At 36.4% G+C, this 23,819-nt stretch overlaps 1 protein-coding gene across 3 annotated transcripts in view; it reads left to right on the top strand.

Moving 5' to 3' along the window:
• The window catches only part of ANO3 (anoctamin 3), a 344,736-nt gene that overhangs the window by 164,175 nt on the left and 156,742 nt on the right, over positions 1-23,819 (top strand). For 2 of the 3 annotated variants that reach the window (XM_033120577.1, XM_033120579.1), the window contains 2 exons: positions 2,828-3,022; positions 4,612-4,680. In XM_033120577.1, coding sequence (XP_032976468.1) covers positions 2,828-3,022; positions 4,612-4,680 — 264 coding nt within the window. The remainder of the gene's footprint in view (positions 1-2,827; positions 3,023-4,611; positions 4,681-23,819) is intronic. The other variant, XM_033120578.1, reaches the window with a different exon arrangement.

Here is a 23,819-nt window from a genome sequence, read left to right as displayed (position 1 = left end):
AGACAGAGCAGTAAAGTGACGGCATTTGTTTCATTTAGGGAAGGGATTAGAATTTGGGAATCAGAGCAAAAATGAATTTTTTCTTTTTTATTATGTTTACCTCCGTAATTTAAAACCTTTACAATGGAGTGTATTGATGCATTTACTTGTGTAAAATAAAGAAATATTCCCCAAAAGGAATAAATAAATTCACCAAGTCCAAAGCCTGACATGTAATAGGCACTCAAAAGTCTCTGTGTCCTATGTGGCATGAAGCCCAAACCACCAGTGAAGTGAGGGGAGTCCCTGGTTTTATTCACATCATACAGACATTATACATATCCAACTGCTCGACGTAGGTGTCACTGAGAAACCTTTCTCAGGATCAAGCAGCTTTGTAAAAAGTTATCTTCTACCAAGGGAACGTGAAATGGGGAAATGTTACAACCATTTTTTCTGAAAAACAACACCTTACCAGTGGTAAGTTATTTGAAAATCATATAGTGACCTAAACTAGTTCCTTTGTTTTTGCAAATGGGCCTATAAAGTCCTGTTTATAGATGTGCTGAAGACATTGAGGTTATTGAACGAGCTAAGAGTCATAACCAAATATTCATTCCACCAACATTCTCTGAAAGCCACTTATGTGCCAGGCATTGGCAGTGGGCCACAGTGATAACAAAGAAGTTATAACATAAACCTGCCCTTATGGAGTACACAGCACTGTAGGGGAGGCCAGTCAAATCACATTCAAATGTCTTTTCATTAAACATGTTTCTTGAGGCTCAACCATGAGCCAAGTACTGTTTTAAGACACTAGAGATAATACAGTAAACAAAATAGAATAAAAATCAGTGTCATCAAGGAGTTTGCATTCTAGTGAGGTATACAGAAACAACATAAGTGAATACAATGTCTAGTATGAATGAGAGTGATAGGTATTAAGCAGACAATAAGCAAGGGGGAGGTGACTTAGAAGCTAAATTTTTCAAAAATGGTGGGATATAACCTGGAAGTCATAAATGAAAGTGACAACAAGGAAGAGTAGAGGCTTAGAAGGGTGGGCAGATGTAAGGATACAAACTTTTAGTTATAAGGGGAATAAGTTCTGAGGATCTAATGTACAGCATGGAGACTATGGTTAATAATATGGGATTGTATACTTGAACGTTGTTGATAATAGATCTTAATCATTCTTACCACACACACAAAAATAGAGTTAACTATCTGAGGCAATGAATATATTAATTATCTTGATCTCGGTAATCCTCCCACAATGTATAGGTACAGTAATCTCCCCTAAATGCATGGAGGATGCATTCCAAGACCCCCAGTGGGTGCCTGAAATTATGAATAGTACTGAACCCTATGTATGCTATGTTTTTCCTGTATACCTATGATAAAGCTTAATTTATAAATCAAGCACAGTAAGAGATTAACAACTATAGGTAATAAAATAGAACAAGTATAACATACTGTAATAAAAGTTCTGTGAATGAGGTCTCTTTCTATCATATTCTCTGAACAAAGAGATAATTGACATCCCTGGCAGGCTATAGTGGGATGTGTGAGATTGCAACATGCAACTCAGAATGTCAGGCAATTTAAAAGTTATGAATTGTTTATTTCTAGAACTTTCCATTTAATATTTTCAGACCACGGGTAAACAAACCGTGGAAAGCAAAACTGCAGATAAGAGGGGACTATTGTATATCAAGTCATCATGTTGTACATTTTAAAGATATAAAACTGTACTTGTCAATTATTCCTCAGGAAAATTTAGGGGGGAAAGAATTGAAAGGGGCGATTGGAAGCAAGGCGGATATCTACTCCACCTCAAGTCAGGTTGACGTCAAGTCTTTGGTTGTGTAAAAAGCAGCCTCCACTGGAGATGGCTGCAAAGAGAAGCAGTGTCATTGGTAGGGGATGTTGGGCAGTGCGGGTTTGGTGAGATTATGGTGGGAAGTAGAGTATCCATAGAAAAACCTGAGGATGACATTAAGTGGGTTTTCTGATGTTTGACATGAGTTCCCAGGGATACAGTGACACAGTCTGCCTAGGAGATGCTGTCAGAAATGGCAGTGTGCAGAGATATTTAGGGATTAGAGTTCGGGGGTGAGGAATGACCAGAGATTGATATCAGGGATGACAACGGATGGGGACAGGGTAGCGGGGCCATTCTTTGCTGGAGCATACAGTTACCGGGGCTTCCACTTACGGAGTCAGAGTGCTGCTGAGGCGCATTCTGGCAGGTCAGCCTTCTCTGCAGGCAGGGAAGAACTGTTACACTTGAGCCCTGCTTCATCCCTGCTTGGCCAGTTTTGGTAATATACTATGCTATCTCTTTCCAGCCTCTTGGCCACTATTAATCTATTATGCATGTGTTTGAGGGAGTCTAAAATATAGAAAGGATGGCTCTGTTTAGTAATAGTAATTTGAATATTTATGAATCAGTTTTATTTATTTATTTATTTATTTATTTATTTATTTATTTTATTTAGTTTTCTGCTTGAAAACCTAAGTGGTTAGATTTATCCAAAGACAATCCAACTCATTGTTCTCATAACTCCCCAGATGAACTTAAACATCTGTTACTTTTGTATGGAACCTTTAAAAAGGGGGAAAGATCAAATTGGAAGAGAAACTGTTTATTCTTCACAATGATTTAGAGAACGAAAATCTCTAAACGCTTTCCCTGACACAATATGAACAAAACTAACTCAATTAACATCCCTAAGTGGTGCTTCTGAAGAGTAGTTTCCAGAAGCATCCATCACAACATTAAAATGATGTATTGACTTCTGCTGATTGTTTCTTAGTGCTAACACTCACCACTTTGGATTTTCAGGAATGAATATGAGCAAGAGTGAGATAGCGAAAGAAACTTCGTTAAAACCATCTCGGAGATCCCTGCCTTGCCTGGTCCAGAACTACGCCTGCTCAAAGAGCTTGAGCCAGTCCACGTCACTCTTCCGGTCAGTTGAGAGTGAATCTCAGGCTCCCACTTCTTTAACTTCAGTCTCCGCTGACAAAACAGAGCAAGGTGAGCTCCATTGTCCTGTTCAACTTAAAAAGAATAAGTTTTTTCAAGCCATTTCTTGTTTCTTTCCCTCATCCATTTCACTAGCATTTATACAGCTCTTTAGAATGGAGGCGGGTGTAGGAAGGAGACTGCACCCCGTGCCAGTCAGATGAAAGGCCATTTGTTGGCCAGATGTGTTTTCAATCTGCCTTGCCTTGTAGGTAGCGAACCCCATGCGAACCTCGACCTGATACTTGCTGTTTTTAGGTGAAGACAGACCAGCTTACCTGAATCGCTGGCTCATTACCATTTCTGGTGAAAAGTTATAACCAGTAATTGAGTAGCATGTATCATCAATAATAAACTCAAGTCCCTACAAAGAAAGACCAAAGACTTTGAATAATACTGACAATAGAGCAGTGAAGATTTGATTGCAGGAAAATGTGGTTGGATAAATGTTGGTAGCCAAGTCTTTGCACCAAAGCCTTTGATAATACAAGGGCTGAAATACAGGGAGGTGCCAACTGGATTCCACATTAAAGAGACTTGCTGGCTGCCCTTAGGCACTCATCTACACACACCTGCCCATATGAGACACACCATTATGCTTTAGACAATTTCTTTTTACAAAAGTCAGGAGTCAAAATACAACCAGGACCCCTGTCACTCGGTGAATGGAGTATGTTTTTATTTCCCCACCCCTCTCTAAGAGGCACATGTCTTATGAGAATGCATTCCCTTATGATTCCTTAGGGTTCTTTCTTCCTTTGAATAACTTGAAAACACCAAGATTGTCTTTTCAATAATACTGTGAAATCACTAGCTATTACAAATAGTCCTCTGACGTCCATGTCCAATAAGGAAAGTGGCTAATTGTTCAAGAGGATGAAGGTATTAAGATTAGTATAGATGTCCACCGTAAATAAAGACCAAGATACAGAAACAACTAAAGTGACCTTCAATAGATGATTGGATAAAGAAGATGTAGTATATACGTATATACACAATGGGATACTATTCTACCCAGGAAAGATGGGTAGAATAGGAAAGATGAAATAATGCCATTTGGGACAACATGGATGGATCTTGAGATTTTTAGGCTAAGCAAAATAAGTCTGACAGAAAAAGTAGAGAACCGTATGATTTCACTGATATGAGGTATATAAAACTGAAAACAACAAAGGAACAAGATAAACAAATGAAGAAACAAAAACTCATAGACACAGACAACAGTTTAGTGGTTCCCAGAGGGTAAGAGGAGAGGGGGTGGTAGAAGAGGGTAAAGGGGGTCAAATATATGGTGATGAAGGAGAACTGACTCTGGGTGAACACTCAATGTGATATATAGATAATGTATTATAAAATTGTATTCTTGAAACCTATGTAATTTTACTAACAGTTTTCACCCTAATAAACTTTAATTTAAAAAAGAAAGATTAGTATAAATGTTTCTTTCCCTTACTGAGTGAAATTTTAAACAACTCGTTTCAACTCATTAACTTAAAAATTTCTTTATGCTTGGTCATCATTGATATTTCAGTTACCATGGTCGTTTTCTAACTATTGCTATGCTTTTATTTCTCAAATCTAAACTGTCTTTTTTCCCCCAGTTAATGCTGAGGACAGAAAAGACTTTGTGCTCAAATGCTCTTTTGCTGACCTCAGCGATTTTTGCTTAGGTGAGTTGATTTTTAATATTTCCTTCCTCCTTCCCCCCTCTCTCTAAAGGTAAGCTGTTTTCTTAAAACCTAAAATAATATTTTTTTGGAAAAAATATTCATGTTTGTTCCTTAATATTTGTTGAGTGAGTATAATATTCTGAGGTTAAAAAAATAATTAAAGTATCTTATAGGTAGTTTGACATTCAAATAATATATTAAGACTTGGACAACAATATATCATAACTGAAAAAAATTAATAATTTTCGCTGTTAGTCTTTTGGAGGTTTATTTCAATTCTCTATGAATAAGTACATTTATACTACTAAGTCTAGATTTATCAAATTTCTGCATTGTCTGTTGTTGCTTTCTTTTTGTGCTAGATGGTTTTTTGTGCTAGCTTATTTGTATAACGTTTCAATTTTTCGTAGTTATATTGCTGTTTTAAATTTAATCCTCTTTGCTGTTTAAATTTGTTACTTAAAAAAAGTATAATTTCACCTTTATATCATGTTCTATCCCTTTTCAACAATATCTTGACTCCTCACTTGGCATATATATTACAGCTATGAAAACACTGCTTTCTTCTCATATAATATCACTTCTTTTTCTACACTTCCAAGTTGTTAGGACTTCTGTGCCACTCAAATATTTCTAGCATCAAGGTCAAATTGATCCCCCTTTCCAATCCTCCATCAAATACTCAAAATCATGCAACATTATACTTACTTCATTGTTTATACTGCAAACTTTTGTTAGTTTTATTTTCCTAGATTATCTGATTTTTTTCCTTCTTGTGAAAACAAAAATATCCCTTCTTCTAAATGCTGCCATTATGTTTCAGTTTTTTATTTTTATATCATTCATCTCATTCTTCTTTTTAAAGAAATTCTTGATGTCCACTGACTTTTCATTGCATTACTGGATAATTGCAGTTTCTAATGTCCCACATATCATATTCCTCTTTGTTAGGTTTCATTCTTATTTTTTTCAGAGTGGATACTTAAGCAACAACCTCTGAAGGTTGTTGTGAGAAGCAAGCTTTCTAAGTTATTGTATATCTGAAATGATGTCAATTTGCTGATACAATTGATTGGTTATAAAATTCTAAATTAAAGTTAATTTTTCTCAAAATTTGGAGTCTAATTCACTGTTATCTAGCACCCGTCATTACTGTTGTCTGATCATTTTTCCTTTGTAATTGATATTTTTTCTCTATGTACATTTTCATTATCTTTAGTTTTTGTGTTGTAGAACTCAACAACATGTGTTTCAGTGTGTATGTATGCACCAGTGTGTTTTAATTCATCCTGCTCTAGAGATTGTGTGTCATTTCCGTTTATCTCATACCTCTTTTCCACTTCTGTATAATTTTCCTACCGTTTATGCCCTCTTATTTTTTTTCTTTCCTCTTTCTGGAAGTCCAATTAAAAGTTAGACATTGTCTTCCATCTTACAGGTTTGATTTCTGTCCGGTTCTAAGAGATACCCTGAAATTTTCTTCCACATATCTTTACGTCTGTGTGTGTTAAAATCATATATGTTTACTTAATTTCCAAGACTTGTTTCTGTTCTTATAATGTAACTTTTTCAGAGCATGATATCTTATTTCATGACTGCATCTCTAGTCTCTAGTCTCATCTATGACTGTCTTAAGTTTTTTCTTTGCCTTTTAAATTTTACAAGGATCAGTTTTTCTGCTTGTTTAAATGAGTCCTTCTCTTATAGGGTGTAGAATTTCCTAAAATTTCTGATCTTTGAGTGCCTATTTACATTTAAGAATAAAAGAACAAAAAGGCTATCTCAGCGTTCTGGGTGTATGGACAAATCTTAGAAGCTGAAAGACTGCACTTTAAAGTGGATGACTAAGCAGCCACTACATAGATGACCCACCCAATGTCAGACTGAGAAGCTTATCGAGTGACAGTTCGCGCATTGACTGCTCTTGCTTTCAATTTCTTTAGAGCAATGGTTTGTGTTTGCATGTTCTTTTGTCAGACCCGTTTTCTTTATGTTTTGACCCCTGGTTCTTACTCCTGGCCTCTTTATATTTGCCATTTTGCGCCCAGACATCTGTAGTGTCTGGCTGAGCAGATTCACTCTCCCTGCCTCTGCACAAATACTAAGCTAAGCTACTCTATCAGTCAGCACTCTTCCATCAGAATATTGCCTTCTAGAAAACTTGTAGGCTTTCACTTTTCTAAGTTATTTTATTATCATGTTAATGAAGTCTCCAGTGAAAGGAACAGCAAACAAACTTGTAAGTTCATTCAGCCATCTTAAACTCTGCTTTTTTATCAACAAATTGATGATAAATGGCTCTTTGATGATATATTTTACTGTATGGACCAAACAAGGAAACCTGAAGAACATTTGTTTTAGGGACATTTTATTTTTACATCTAAAAACCTATCCCAATAAAAATAATATCAAAAACAAACAACAAAAAAAACATACTTGTTTCCTCACAGCTTTGGTTATAATATTGTCAAGCTTACAAATGGAAGCAAATTGAATATTCTAGTAATAGGGGAAGAGTTAAAATAAGGATAAATATGTACATGCTAGAATTTCACAGAGCTGTATAATAAATTGCATTATTGAACAGTTAGTGGCATGTTGCTATGTGGTGTAAAATAGCTTAAATATAATTGTAGACCTCCCTTCATTTTAATTAAAAATGTATTGGAGAAGAGCTAGAAAGGAATATACCAATATGCTACCTAATAGAGAGTATTTCCATATGAGATTATTTGTGGTTGTTATATTCTTCTTGCTATCTGTTTTCTTTCTCTACATAATATATACAAATATTATAGAATGAGAATATATAATGAAAAATATTCACATCAGAATTTGGGGGGCTAAGTAGAAAAAATGCTCATATTTCAATCAAAATAACATTTCTGTGAATAGTTTTTTTTTTAATTTATTGGAGTGACAATTGTTAGTAAAATTACATAGATTTCAGGTGTACAATTCTGTATTACATCATCTATAAATCCCATTGTGTATTCACCACCCAGAGTCAGTTCTCCTTCTGTCACCATATATTTGATCCCCCTTTCCCTCATCTCCCACCCCCCACCCCCTTACCCTCTGGTAACCACTAAACTATTGTCTGTGTCTATGAGTTTTTGTTTCTCATTTCTTTGTCTTGTTCTTTTGTTGTTTTTGATTTATATACCACATATCAGCGAAATCATATGGTTCTCTGCTTTTACTGTCTGACTTATTTCGCTTAGCATTATACTCTCAAGATCCATCCATGTTGTCACAAATGTTCCTATATCATCTTTTCTTACCGCCAAATAGTATTCCATTGTGTATACATACCACAACTTCTTTATCCATTCCTCTATCGAAGGACATTTTGGTTGTTTCCATGTCTTGGCCACCGTAAACAAAGCTGCAATGAACATTGGAGCACACGTGTCTTTATGTATAAATGTTTTCAGATTTTTTGGGTAGATACCCAGGAGAGGGATTGCTGGGTCATATGGTAATTCTATTCGTAATTTTTTGAGGAACCTCCACACTGCCTCTGTAACGGCTGCACCAGTCTGCATTCCCACCAACAGTGTATGAGGGTTCCTTTTTCTCCACAGCCTCTCCAACACTTGTTGCTATTTGTCTTGTTGATGATAGCCATTCTGACTGGGGTGAGGTGATATCTCATTGTGGTTCTTATTTGCATTTCTCTGATAATTAGTGATGTTGAGCATTTTTTCATATGTCTATTTGCCATTTGTATGTCCTCTTTGGAGAAATGTCTCTTCAGGTCCTCTGCCCATTTTTCAATTGGGTTGTTTGTTTTTTTGTTGTTGAGTTACATGAGTTGCTTGTATATTTTGGATATTAGCCCCTTATCGGAGGCACTGTTTGCAAAAATTTTCTCCCATTCTGTCACCATGTACCAAAATTAATTCAAAATGGATCAAAGACTTAAGCATAAGACCTGACACAATGAACTGCATAGAAGAAAACATAGGTACTAAACTTATGGACCTTGGGTTCAAAGAGCATTTTAGGAATTTGACTCCAAAGGCAAGGGAAGTAAAAGCTAAAATAAATGAATGGGACTATATGAAACTTAAAATCTTCTGCACAGCAAAAGAAACCATCGACAAAATAAAGAGGCAACCAAGTGAATAGTTTTTCAAAACTGAAATTTGAAACTAGTTGATAGTCACCCAGTATTTGGAATAATAGCGATGCTGAAAGATTCTATTCTGACTCTCCATGAGTAGGCAATGTAAATTTTATTTACTTTTCCTATAACAGTGATGGATTTATTCAGTCTCCTCTTTGACCTTTTGCTGTTATCATGTAAGATTTTCTTCATCTGATCAAGATTCACATTCAAATCTGTTGTTTCCTCCACTTGCCTATGAGCAAGGTCTTCGAACTGCGGCTTTTCCATTCTATAAGTTGAATATGAATAAAATAAAGCCAGAATTTATCAAAAAGTGATACTAATCTGCCCCAACACTTATTTTACAACCTCAGAGTGAATGTATAACTTGCAGAAATTAAGCCCTGAGTTCTCACTCCTGAACGCATTGGTGGACTGGGTGCATTTCCGACACCAGGGATTCTCAGGCCTGGCTACACTTCAAGTCACCCGGAGGCTTTTAAAACTCCTTGGGGACCCACTCCAGAGACTCAGTTTTAAATGGTCTGGGGAGTGCATTTGGTATCCACACTTTTAACTGTTCCACCAGGTCAATATTACATGTAGCCAGGATTAAAAATTTCTAACCTAAAACTTATATTTTGATTTCTCTCTGAGAACATTGTTAAAGTACTTTTTTAAACATTTTTAACGATGAGCTGTGTTATTTATAACAGCATTCTGAATGACTGCAAATTCGTAGTGTTTCTTACAATACTCCTTTCTGTGTGTTTGTGGCATAGACACAATGCTGGCTTATTAAGTTTCTTAATTAAAGGAAGATAGCCACCAGCAGGTTCATTCCGTATACAACGTCAGAAAGAACATTTCATCCAAACAAATACATTTAGAGTACAAAGGTCTTTCTCTTAGGAATTGATTCTGAAACAGGTTACTGTTAGTTATGTTCTGATAAGAAAATAAAAATAGGAAAAACCTTGTCTGGAATATCCATATGGGTGGTACAGTTTGCACAGAACCTTTCAACAATAATTCTCCCAAATTAGTACTAGTTAATAACCTAACAGCCACTCGTGTCATGCAGACTTCAATTCCATGCATCTTATTTTTGACAGCTTACATTCACAGATACTAAACTTTTTTCTAAATGCTTAATAGAATTGTTTGCTCTATCCTCACATTTCTTTCCTCACCATTCTAGTATGTCTCAATCATTCAGCACACTTGACTTGTATTTATATCTCTGCAGGCATTGTACCTCATACTCAATATCTTAGCACCGCCTAACTTCAAGCTATCATTCATTCAATTCAGAGAAACATCACAGCTTCTAAAGAGTATAAAACATGTACACATGAGGTGTTTGCCTTTATAATGAAGGTGACAGTGAAGCTCTAGCTGACTCTAATTTAATCACCAAGCATTCCAGGTACCCTTCTGGATGTAACACTTGACTAGGAAGCACTATTTTTGAGTCATATCCATAATGTGTGTCTTATAATCATTTTTGAGAAGATGTCAAGCACAATGACATCAAATATATGAAGAGTGTAATTAAATAAAACATGAGTAAGTACTTTAGGAATATATGCTCTCTTTTAAATTCAATGAAGTTACATTCTCTAATTTTTGCTTTTAGAGTACAGACTACCAGCTTCTAGCATTGGGTTGGTTAATGCATGGTAATTTCCAAGTACCAACAGGCTCTGCTATGATTTTTGGAACCTGACTGATGCATCTAATTAATGGTTTTTCTTTAGTACAGTGAACTATTTTGAACTGCCCCATGAGAATATTAATGCCGAGGTAGAAGTAACTGTATGTGGTCACTGTTTCACTGAGGATGGGTATTCCTCACTGTTGAAAATGAGAGCTAGAGAAGAAGGCATATTTATAGTTTTATTGGTTTAGAGCTGAAAATTTCCACTAAGGTTGCCCAACAGGATTTGTAGTATGGTATGAATGTAATGCTGTTTTCCCAGCCAGATATTGGTAAGATCTTTATTCTTGTATCTACTAGCTGTGTGACTGGCATATTATTAACGTCTCTGAGCCTCAGTAATCTCATCTGTAAATTGGGATTAGTGATCCATACTTTGCAAGATTGTTGAATTAAATGAAAAGGCATAGCTTCATCACCACTCCTAGCACATCATCATACAGATTCAACAAGTATTTCTTCATTGCTTTATTCATTCGTTCACTAAGCTTATCTTTCACATCAAATTCCACTGGGCTCAGAGATATCTTCATTAATCAGCTGCTTCTGTTATCACTAAAATGTAATTCTTAAGGCAGAGTGGAGTAAGGGTAATTTACTGAGCTCTTATTGCACAACTCTCTATCTAAGTTATCTCACTTAACCTTCATAACCTCTTTTAGGTTAGCCTCTTTTGACAGATAAGGAACCTGATTCACTATGAGATAAAGCAACTTGCCAAATGCTGTGTAGCTAGCCAATGGGGAACTGAGATTCTAAACCTAGGAAGTCTTAATCCTTCACCTTCTCTCTGAATCACCACAATGTATAGGAAGCCTTTAAAATGAGAAGTGGTTAGTGATGTCTATAGAACACTAGCTCTGAAAGATAGTAAGTATGAGGATGGGAGCAGTGGAAGACGGGGGTAACATTGCATGGGAAAATATATTTGGGAGATGATTGATTAAAGAAAGCTAATCGGGTTGGTACATTTCGAATTTTGTTGTTTGCTTCTCTTCTTTCTTTCTTTCTATTGCCATGTTTGACCCTTTTATTCTACTTTTCATGGAGCAACTCACAAAGCCAGAGCATCATTTCACCCCATGACCCCAGCCACACACACACCCACACACACCCACACACACACACCCACACACACACACACACACACACACACACACACACACACAACCATTCTGGAAAGTGCTGATCCACATAACAATGAACTTCAAGTCCTGGTGTGACCATAATCTTGTCCATCAGTTCTAGCAGCCCTGCTACTATCACCCACCCCTTTTTCTTGTTAGTAAGATGGAAAATAACAAATTAATGATGTAAAAAAGAACTTTCTACTAACATTACAGCCTATTTAAGGATTATAGAAATAAGGGAATTGCACGGAAAGAACATACTATTTTCCTGTTGCGACAGCCTTATAGTCACCATAAATCTATTCAGTTGTTTATTAAACACATTAAGTCCTCGGTTCAATTCTCAAATTATATTCAGAGTCTGACACTGCTCACCATTTTCTTCTGCAAGTGCTATACCCACTGCCACACTTTGGCCCAGTCTGCCACCATGGCTTGGTGGACTAGTGTAATAACTCCTAATCTGTCCCTTTGCTCCAGCTCGCCTCCTTATGGTCTGTTTTCCACACAGCAGTTACAGGAAGCTGTAATAAAAGGAAAATTAAATCCCATTACTTCTCTACTCAGATCCCTCCAGGTTTCCCATTCCGTTTACAATGTGAACTCCTTCCTGTGGCCCTCAGAGGCCTTACAGGATTTCTGGGCTTGGCCTCTCAAGGCCAGTTCCTACTGCCTCCTTTTCCTCACAAGCTGCAGCCAATCCAAACTTCTTTTGTTCTTTGTCTATAATTAGCTTTCTTTTATCCCATGACCGTACACTTAAAGAAAGCCAATTCACTCAAGCTCCACTTTGTGTCTCCTAATCTTGATTTATTTTTACTCATAATACATAAGTATTAACTGAATTTACGTGATTTGTGTTTCTTCTGCTTTCTGTTTCGAGAGGACAGATTTGTCAATCTTGTTGATACCTGTCATTCAGAATCAACAACAGTACCTGGCATGTAGTAAGTGCTCAAAATATATTTTTAGTATCAGTGAAAGGACGGACAAATGGTTGAACGACAGAGAATAATAATACACACGTGTCTTTGGAGAGTCTGCTGTGTAATTCACTCATTACTTGGATCTCCATGATGTCATTCACCACTGATTTTTCTCACCTGTTAGGAATCAGTACTCTCTTATTTTCTCACTGAGGATATAATCTGGTTATGTTTCATTTTTTCATTTAAACCGTGTTGACAAACACTTTTGTAGAGCATTTAGATCCCATCAGTCCTCACTCTTCTTAAGGAGTAGGAGAATACCATTTTAATAATGCTGGTATGTGACATCCTTCCTAACACAGTCATTTAGATGTTTCCTCCTTTCTGCTATCATAGCACTTTGGATATGACTCCAGTCATGCTCAGTTCCCTAGGTGGTAATAATTGCGATTTACCTCCGTCTTATTCACGTTGCCTTACACATATTATCGACTAAATGATAGATGGGTACCCGATGATACAGTGAATGCATGGAAGGATGGATGTGGGTAGAATAAGCACTGGCTGACTGGCATAGTGTAAAGCTGTTTATTGCATGATTTGTGTAGCTGTGGGGTTAACTGGGTACAGCTCCAGCAGTACCCTCACTGAGACCGGCTAACATCAGGACTTTAGAACAATGGTAGTGTTAGGGAGAAGTAGGCAACAAAGGAACAAGAGAGGATTAATAAGTCTGGACCTTCATTATCACCACGTTTTAACCACTGAGTAAACCATGCATGAACCATTAGATTTATTCTTCACAGGAAACTTTGGTGGAATAATAATCTTAAAAATCATGGAATTTATTAGCAGTCAGAAGATCCAGTTTCAGGTACTAACTCTATCACTAACCGGAAGGGTACACACCATCTGTGCCTCAGTTTCCTGACTTGTGACATGGAGATACCAACATTACGGTTTGATTCCTTTTTATAATGTGCATAGATATTGTTTGAGCAGAATTGAATTAAGAGCTTTTATGAGACGTAAGAAAATATATGTTGGAGGTGACAAATAAATTATGAAGTATGACAATAACCTTAGACTGTTATTATTATTATTATTTTAATCTTCAACCTCAACTACCATGGCAGTCCTGGAACACACTATCATTAGCAATGAATGGAAGGTTGCACAGTTGCAAGTAAGTTGAGACCAACTAATAAGATCACTCACACATATTTTAAATTATCCAAGAGTTAGCTTCTCCATTCCCAGATGCTCTGGCAGTAATAATGTAATGTAATGAAGTAATGAAGTAAATGGCATTATAATAAAGAAAAATGATTGAGCTGGAATAATTTCGCTATTAAAATTACACTCCCAGAGATGGCCTTAGGTTTATCTTGCAATAGCAGTGGCCTGCTATACTGCTCAGTCCCCTCAAGCTTTGAGCTGCTGATGGTTTGCAAACAAAATGTAGAGGACTTAATGGATTCCCACTGAACTCAACAAAAGTTTTCATCATAAATCATATTACTGATGGATTGTAAAAGGGATTTGTAATTAAATTTTAAATTGTTCGTTGCCATACTCAAAGTAATTACAGTGTTTCCTATCTACTTAGGCTTTAAAATGGATGATACGGCTTTTTGGTAGCCCCAATTTACATAATTTGTTTTGTAGAGTCCTAAGTATTAGAATTGTGAATTTAAAGAAAGGCCAAAGGACCACAGTATACACTGTCTCCTGGAAATATGGAGAGAAAAGAGAATACAGAGAATCACAGCCAAGATCAACTTTTCTGGAGCAGAAATCCCTAGAACTATGAACGAAAGAAACACCAGAATGTTAATTTTGATGAATTTCTGGATTGTGATTGGGAGCACTCGTGAGAATGAGAAACAACAGAGGGCCCAGTGTTTTGAGGGCCGCCACACTTATGGGTTTTACCTCCGGGAACCCTACCATGTTCTCATGGTGAAGAGACAAGTAAAAAAGTGTCATTTTTCTGACTGGAGGAGGGAAAATGTAAACACTTTGCAGTGTAGGAAAACACAACTTGCCATCTCATTATATGTCTCTCTGGCATGAGGCGTATTTTATTTTTAAGAAACGAAAGACTCAGGAAGAAACTTTGCCCTTCCCCTTTACTGTCTAAAAAAAATTTAGATGAGGACCTCTTCTAGGAAGGGAGCTATCACTGTACATAACGGAAGTATAATATGAACCAGGTGTGGTGGACGACACCAAAGCCTAGAGATCAGAGTCCATGCTGTGTCCCCTTGTCTCTGCATGCCCCTGTGAACATTTGTTTACCAAACATTTGCTTTTCCATCTTCTTGTGAATTGCCTTCCTCCCTTTTGAAGTCTCAAACCTTTTGAAGTCTCAAACCTTCTCCTTAGGTCATGGCATATAAGTCTGAACTATTGGGCCTCATGTGCTTATGGATCCCCCATGTGTATGTACATAATTAAATTTGGTTATTCTCTTCTGTTAAAAAAAGAAAAAGAAAGGCCGAAGGGGAAAAATATATATATATTAGGTTGCTGCAAAAATAATTGAGGAAGGGCAATATATATACTCACACACACACACATATATACGTGTGTGTGTATATATATGTGTGTGTGTGTATATATATTGCCCTTCCCCTTTATATATCTCATATATATACATATATATCATATATGTTGTATATATAATACATATATATATGTATATATCTTCAGTACCTAATGTGTTCAAGTCACAAGATTGTCCTATTTAATCCTTGGAATGAGAGGATTTTAATTTCAGATTAAAAAACTATAACTCACCCACTGCCATTAAGCTAACAAATGACATAACCAGTATTTTAACTTGAGTTTCAGAAACCATTATTAGTTCTCATTTTGCTGTATCAGGCACCCTGCTTCAACACATTAAATTATTTTCTTAAGCTTTGAGAATCTTGGATTTATTTAGTATAATGTCTTTCTTGAGATAAATTCACATACCACACAATTTACCCATTTAAAGTGTGCACTTCACTGGTGGTTAGTATATTCATAGATGTGCACCCATCACCACAATCAATTTTAGAACATTCTCATCAGCTCAGAAAGAAAACCCATACTCATGAGTAATCACATGTTATTCTCACCCCAATCCTCCAAGCCATAGGAAACCACTAATTTTCTTTCTGTCTCTTTAAATTATTCTGGACAGTTCATATAAATGGAATCATACAATATTTGATCTCTTGTGACTAACATTTTTCACTTAGCATAATGTTTCCAAAGTTCATCCACGTTAGCATTCAGTGCTTCATTCCTTTTTATCACATTCCATTGTATGGTTAAACCATACTTTGTTTATCCGTTCATCAGTTGACGGACATTTGGATTGTTTTCACTTTTTTGGCTATTATGAGTAATGCTGCTATGAGTATTTGTGTATAAGTTTTGTGTGTCTGTATGTGTGTGAACTTGTGTTTTTATTTCTCTTGAGTATGTACCTAAGTGCAGAATGTGGGATTCTATGGTATCTGTTAAAACTTCGGAAGAACTTCCAGACTGTTTTTGAGAGCAACTGCACCATTTTTCATTCCCACCAGCTGTTTAGGAAGGTTCGATTTCTCCACATCCTACCAACACTTGTTATGGTCTGTCTTTCTGATCATATCCATCCTACTGTGTGTGAAGTGGTCTCCGTGGGGATTTGAGTGGAATTTCCCTGAAAGACAACGATGTTGAGCATCTTTTCATGTGTTTGTTGGCCACTTATGTATCTTTCTTGGAGAAATGTCTATTCAGATCCTTTGCCCATTTTTAAATTGGATTATATTTTTATTATTGAGTTGTAAGAGTTGTAGATATCTATATACAAGTCCCTTATTAAGAGATATGATTTTCAGATATTTTCTCCCATTCTTTAGGTTGTCTTTTCACTTTCTTGATGGTATTCTTTAAAGCACAAAACTTAATTTTGATGAAATCCGATTCGTCTATTTGTGTGTGTGTTGTCCTATCGTTCTGTTACTGGAGAACAGCAAGAGTTTCATTTGTCACAACCCAGTTATCCTGTTATCTACTGTACCAGAAAATAAAGTGTTATTGTTTTTTGAATGTTTATTTTTCTTAAATATTGAACTTCCTGGATTTTAAGACACTCTTAATTGCAATAAGCTCTTTTAGGAAAAATGGGTGCTACCATGTTAAATAAGCACATGGGCTGTTTACCCCATCCTGATTTCAGGAATGCTAAAATGTGAGGAAAGGCGCTTAAGGAAAGGACACATGCATACATTTGGTATTATAATTTAGTGTTATTGCTTAAGCTATTAAGTTTATTTGAAATTTAATTGACGCTCTGGACATATTTGAAAGAAATGTCTTGTCACCACATGGGGCAAATTTCATACAAATAATACAAACCTACCAAAACACCTTAGTAGGTTTTATTTATATTTCAGATGTTCCTCCCAATGGAATAGAGATTACCCTGTTTCCCCGAAAATAAGACCTAGGCATTAAAGCTGATTGTCCAGCTAGGTCTTATTTTCGAGGAAATACGGTAGCTTCATTAATCAAACTACAACGTGGTCCTCTCTATTGTTGCTCTCAAATGTGATTGGTATTAATAGTAAGTACAAAAAGTATTATATTTAAAATTCTGCTGTTTATGATACAAACATCCTTCTTGCAAGAATAACAGAAATATATCTAAGGGAGAGGGGAAAACTACCATTACACAGCCAAAATAAATAAAATGCTTTACATTCTTTTCATACCGTAGTTTTTCACTCTTAGTCCTTAAGTTTACATAATTTTACAAAGTTGCATTCAGAAGGGAAAGTATATTTAAAATAAAATATATCAAAATAACAGAAAACAGCTTTTTAACTTAATACTATATTTTAAGCATGTTGGCAATCTGTAAAGTTATCAATTTAACGGATGGAAAATATTCACTCCTGTAAATATACCATTCATTCATCAATTTACTCAACAAATGCTAAGTGCTTATAATATGCTAAAAAGTGAACTAAATATCAGGAATGAAGCAGTGAACAAAACAGCCACTACACTGCTGTCACTCACAGTGGGAGGAGACAATAACTCCCGCTCTCTCTCATATAGATAAAAGCACAAATATATGCATACAAAACATACGTGTTTATATGCATATACATATACGACGGTCTAACAATTTTGTGAACTTGTTGCAGCAATGTTGCTAACCTTTTTTGGTATCAGAGGGATTATTTGTTATGAACTTGTACCAACTGGACGAGCAGTTCACCAAGTTTATTATTTGGAAGTGCTGAAAAGGCTACTTAAAAAAGTTTTTGCCAACAATTCATGGCTCTTGCATCATGACAATGCACCAGCTCACAGGGCACTGTCTGTGAGGGAGTTTTTAGCCAGTAAACAAATCACTGTATTGGAACACCCTCCTACTCACCTGATCTGGCCCCCAATGACTTCTTTCTTTACCCAAAGATAAAGGAAATATTGAAAGGAAGACATTTTGATGACATTCAGGACATCAAGGGTAATATGATGACAGCTCTGATGGCCATTCCAGAAAAAGAGTTCCAAAATTGTTTTGAAGGGTGGACTAGGCGCTGGCATTGGTGCATAGCTTCCCAAGGGGAGTACTTCGAAGGTGACCGTTGTGATATTCAGCAATGTTGTCTGTAGCACTTTTTCTAGGATGAGTTCGCGAACTTAATTGTCAGACCTCATATATTATAAAGATATAGCACATATATTATATATCCATGTCATAATTTAATTCCAGTTGCTGATATATATGTACATATATAGCATGCATGTGGTGTGTGTGTTATCATTTGATGTCAGGGCCTGATAAAAGTAATAAAGACTTACAGAGGAGACAGAGAACTATAGGAGGTTCTAGTTTAGAAGTGGTGGTCACTGAGAGAGTCTCTGATGCAGTTGCATGAGCAGAACCCTGGCCTAAATACGGATTGAGCATTCTTGGCAGACAAAGGAGCAAGTTCAAAGGCCCTGTGTGAGAGCATGCTTAATATCAAAGGACCCGGTGCAGCTGGATTGGAGGGAGTGAAGATAGGGTTGCGGGAGAAGGAAGAGAGCTGGTAAGGAGCCAAAAGATTCAGACCCCGTGTGTCATAAGATGGACTACATCTTTTACTTGGAGCTACAAAACTATTGGAAGGTTTTGAATAGAGATTTAATGTGATTTAACCTAGGTTTGAAAAGAGCCCCTCTCTGGCTGCCGCACGTTAGATGCAAAAGATAAAAAAAGGAAGATCAGTTAGGAAACTATTAACAGATTTCTGCTCAAGAGATAATGGTGGCTTGGATTAAGAAACTATAATCAGGTGTTAATAAATTATCAGCTTCTAGATAAAATTTGGAGACAGTTCAGACAGAACTTGCTGAACATTTAAATCCATTTAGTCTCTCAACAAATATGTATTGAAAGGTCACTATGTGTCAGATCCTGTTCTAAATGTTGAGGATAATGCAGTGAACTAAAAGATGACAAAAGGAAAGAAAGTAAAAACCTGACCCACAAATGCCTTAGTGAGGGAAACAGATGACAAATTCAGAGAAAGTGAAAAGACACTACATGTTCCATAGTGATGTGTGCCAAAGAGCAAAGCAAAGCGGAAAAGCACTGCTTCCTGCTGTCACCAAATTTACGTAGGGATCAGACATGGAGTGTAAGAGAAAATTAGGAGGTGGGATTTTGGCTTGTGCAACTGGAAGAATGGAGTTACTATTTATTAAGATGGCAGTTGTTCCTATATTCCAGTATCCATAGGCTTGGGGGAATGTTCTTGCAAACATAGATTATCTTTCTTTTTGATTATGGTTTTAGGAACACTCTCCAGTTGCATTCTTAAAATGCTGACACTTTGGTGTCAAAACGTTTTGTTCCAAAAGTTTTAGTAATTTATATTGGTACAGAAAATACGTGACTATATCAGTTTCTCTAGGATCTTGCCAGCAATGGATATTTTCATTAAAAACAAAAGATGCAAAAGAATATTTATGTGCTAGCATAAAATAGTACCCTTTTTATTTTAATTTTTTGGTCACAGAGATATTAACCCACATAAAAATAAATATATGTTATAAAAATAAATGTGTTTTTACTAAATTTATCTTACCTTTATAACTTGTATGTTGATTGTCTTTATTAGGATTTTAATATTTATCTCCATCATTGTCAACTTCAATGAATAGACAGCTAGCTATGTTTATAATCTAGAGATTTCATACTTTTTCATTCAAATATATTACAAAATGTTTTTTATAACTCACTTTTTTTTTCCCTTTGCGAATATTTTGTTGCTTTAAAGTTTCCAAAATCATCATTTCTTCAATACTACCAGAGGCAGTATTACATCATGTCTGGGAATGTAAATCTTAGAGCCAGATTTCCTGGGCTCTAATTCTGCCACACACCAAATGGAAGATCCTAGGTAACTACCTAAATTTCGTCATAGATAATGGAGGCTAGTAACAATACTTTTTTTTAAGGATTTAGTAAAATAATGTGTAGAAAACAGCACCCTTCTCGTTGCTCAGGCCAAAAAACATTAGAATTATTGTTGACTTCTCTGTTTCATACCGCATTTCCCCTAAAATAAGACCTAACCAGAAAATAAGACCTACTATGATTTTTCAGGATGCTCGTAATATAAGCCCTACCGCAAAAATAAGCCCCAGTTAAGATCATCAGCCAGACGGATGCATTTAGTAAGTCCGTTGCAACACACGATGGACGTATAGAATTATAAAATAATAATATTAATATATAATTAAATATAAATAGATATTATTGGCATTAATACTTAAAATGAATGATAATATAAATTATAATTAAGTATTTGTAAATACCCAAGCGGGCGCCTTTGGACGAGAGGTAAATGCCTATGTAAACAGGTGAACTCGAGACTTATTGTCGAATGACCAATCGGAGTACAGACACAAAGCACGAATAATGTGCGTACTTAATAACGAATGTAAGTGGTTGTGTCTAATATGAATCTTCATAATTCAATATGTCGTGTGTTGTAATGGACGTACTTAATGCACTCATGTGAAATAAAGAAACGTTTTCCGTAATTTGGTGCCTGCAATTTTTCGTCGCTTTTGTGTGGACCATCATTCTTAACGGTCATCATTTTTGTTGCCACTCCTGTCTCGTAAGTCTTCAATTAACATTTGATTTAATGGTATATATTAAAGGTATATTTTGACCCCCAGACAAGATGAGTGCAAAAAGAAAGATCTATTCCATCAAGTAGAAGAAAGGAATAGTGGAGGACTCCTGGGGCAAGAATCTTACGGCTTTCTGCAGAGAAAAAAGTTGGATCTCCCCATGGTTTGAAAATGGCGAGCGGAATATGATAACCTCAGTCAACAGGTGGACAAGGGAAATGCTAAGAAGTGCAAGTGTGGATCAGGTCGGCAACCATTATTTCCTGAGCTGGAAGACATCATCTGTAAATATATATTGCTGGCAGGAGAGCAAAGGCTTTGGTTGTGTGTAAGGCTTGATATTCAAGCATTTGCCCTTGCAGTAGCACCACAGTTAGAAATATCCCCAGAAGAATTCAAAGCATCATAACACTTGCTGGATGGCTTCCTTCAGCGATATGAACTGTCTCTAAGATCGACAACACTGTTCAAGCTGGAAGATACTGAAGTTATTAAACGTGCACTTGCATTCAAGTCCTATGTTGATGGCATCGACTTTTCTAAATATCAACTCTCCAACATGATTGCTATGGATGAAACTGCAGTGTTTATGGGCCAAGGATCTCAAATGACAATTGATCAGAGAAGTGCCTCGTCAATCTACATTCCCTCCACTGGTTACGAAAGTGCACGTGTTACCTGTATTTTGGCAAATTGTCTGGATTGGAAGAAAGCCCCACCTCTAATCATCACTAAGGGCAAGAAAGGTAAGGTTGAACAGTCATTTATTTCTTGAAACCAAAAAAGCCTGGTGCACACAAGCAGTTATAAGGAAGTGGGTCGATTAATGCTGCCACTTGTTTTGCGAGGTGATCAAAAAGGTCTGCTAGTCGGGAATCAGCCAGCACTCACTGCGCTAAAGACATGAAGAACTTCCTTGCAGAAAGAAGAATAGATCAAATAATGATTCCTGCAGGAATGATTGCCTATCTCCAGACTCTTGATATTGCAATAAATAAGCCATTCAAGGGCCATTTGTGCATGGCAATCAATTACTACATTGAAAATAGAATGGAAAGAAATCAGCATGGAAAATTTGTGAAGCCTAGCCTGCAAGAGGTCATGACTTGGGTGAAGAATTCATGGTATAAAATCCCTGAAAGCTGTGTTGTCAATGCACTATGAACAGGCTACATGGACAAGAAGTGCTCACTTAAGGAGAGCTCTATTGCTGGACATGAGAGATTGGGGCCAATGGTTCTAACAGGAAATGAAGTCGCTAGGAATTCAAGCCGGAATTCGGGTTTTGGAGAGTTATGATGATGTTCCAGAAGAAGATGACATGACTGTATTTGAATAAATGTAGATTGTTGTACATGAAAAAATAAGACATCCCCTGAAAATAAGCCCTAATGCATCTTTTGGAGCAAAAATTAATGTAAGACCCAGTCTTATTTTCGGGAAATACGGTATACCATATCCAATAGAATTCTATTAGCTTTTCCTTAAAACTACATCCTTAATCTGACCATTTCTCAATCTTGCTACCACCCTGATCCAAATCACGTCATTTCTCCCTGATTATAGTAATAGTTTCAGACTAGACTCTTTGGCTGTGCCCTTGGACTCTTCAGCCTATTCTCATCTCAGCAACCAGACTGATTTGTTAAATCTAAGATAGGTAATGTCACTCCTCTATTCAAATTATTCCAATAGTTGTCTGTTTAATTCAGAATGGAAACCAAAATATTTCTAATGGCCACCAACTCTCACTGATATGCTCCCACTTCCTCCATTACGACTCTAACATGTACCCTCATCCTTGCTCACTCCTCTCCACCCACACTTTGTCTTCTTGTCTGTGAACAGACTAGGAAGGAATGCTCCCACCCCAGGGCCTTTGCACTTGTCATACTGTTTGCCTGTGACCTTCTTCCCCCAGAGGTTCACTTACTAGTTCGGCATCCATGCTCCAATGTTACCTCAGAAGCTACCTTTAACCACCTTATTTAAAATTTCAAGTTTTTGCCCTCTCCATACTTTTTATTTCCCTGCCCTCCTTTTTTGACCATATTACCTTCTACTGAATAAGTGTCACATTTGTTCTTTTCTTACCTCCATCACTGTTAGCTGCATGAGGGTAAGGATTCTGTTCATTGTGATTGCTACTGTATCCTCAGGCTCGTCTCTAGTACACTACGGAACTAAATAGAGTAATTTAATAAATGAAGGGTACTTGATGCATACTATTAAATAATTAGTAGCTATCCACAGTAAAAATTTGTAAGTAGTATTGTGTATAAAGTTAATGTAAGAAAAATTCAAGTATCTTTTAGAAAAGAATGCAAAGCACTTTAAGATCTTTGGATATTTAGGAAAAAGTATGCATTAAGTCATTAAGAATAGTGAATTCTGGTTTCTAAGCTGAGGAAACATTTTATGAACATTGTAAAAGAGAGTGGTACCACTTACATCACTTACATTAGAATGATAGGAGTTTGCAATCTTGCGAATAATAAAAGGGAAAGAGAAAGCTATCATGAAATACAAAAGAGTCCTTTTGTATAATTCAAAGGAAAATGACAATAACAAAGGTAGACATACATACATTTCCAACAATAAAAGGAAATTTAAAATTGTATCATTTAGGATCAAGATTTTCCAAAATAACAAGTACATTTTTTTCTTTTTCTTAACTCATCTACTAATGACCAGCTGTGCTAAACTCTAGGAAATTAAGTAAAAGTTATAGAGAAAACGTGGGCTCTAAGATAACTTTGTCTAAATTCAGAAAAAAATAGAAGGATCCACACGAAGGAAGGAAGGAAGGAAGGAAGGAAAGAAGGGGACAAGACAAGAAAGAATGAGTAAAAGGAAAAAAGAAAGTGAAATGGAAACAAAAGAAAAAAGGAAGGAGAAAAAGGAAAAAACACAAATGTGTTGCCATTCAGAGGATAAAATGATGAGTTCCAGTTGGGGCCTTGGGGCAGAAAGGTGCGGAAAAGGCTTCCTGAAGTTGGTTGTCTTGGGCAAGTCTCAAAACTAAGCTTTCTTCCAGCACAATGATGATGGAAGGATGT

Source organism: Rhinolophus ferrumequinum, chromosome 11 (genome assembly GCF_004115265.2).
Source record: "Rhinolophus ferrumequinum isolate MPI-CBG mRhiFer1 chromosome 11, mRhiFer1_v1.p, whole genome shotgun sequence".
Lineage (NCBI taxonomy): Eukaryota > Metazoa > Chordata > Mammalia > Chiroptera > Rhinolophidae > Rhinolophus > Rhinolophus ferrumequinum.
Note: the sequence above shows the minus strand (reverse complement) of the source record. Positions and strands in the feature narration are given on the sequence as shown.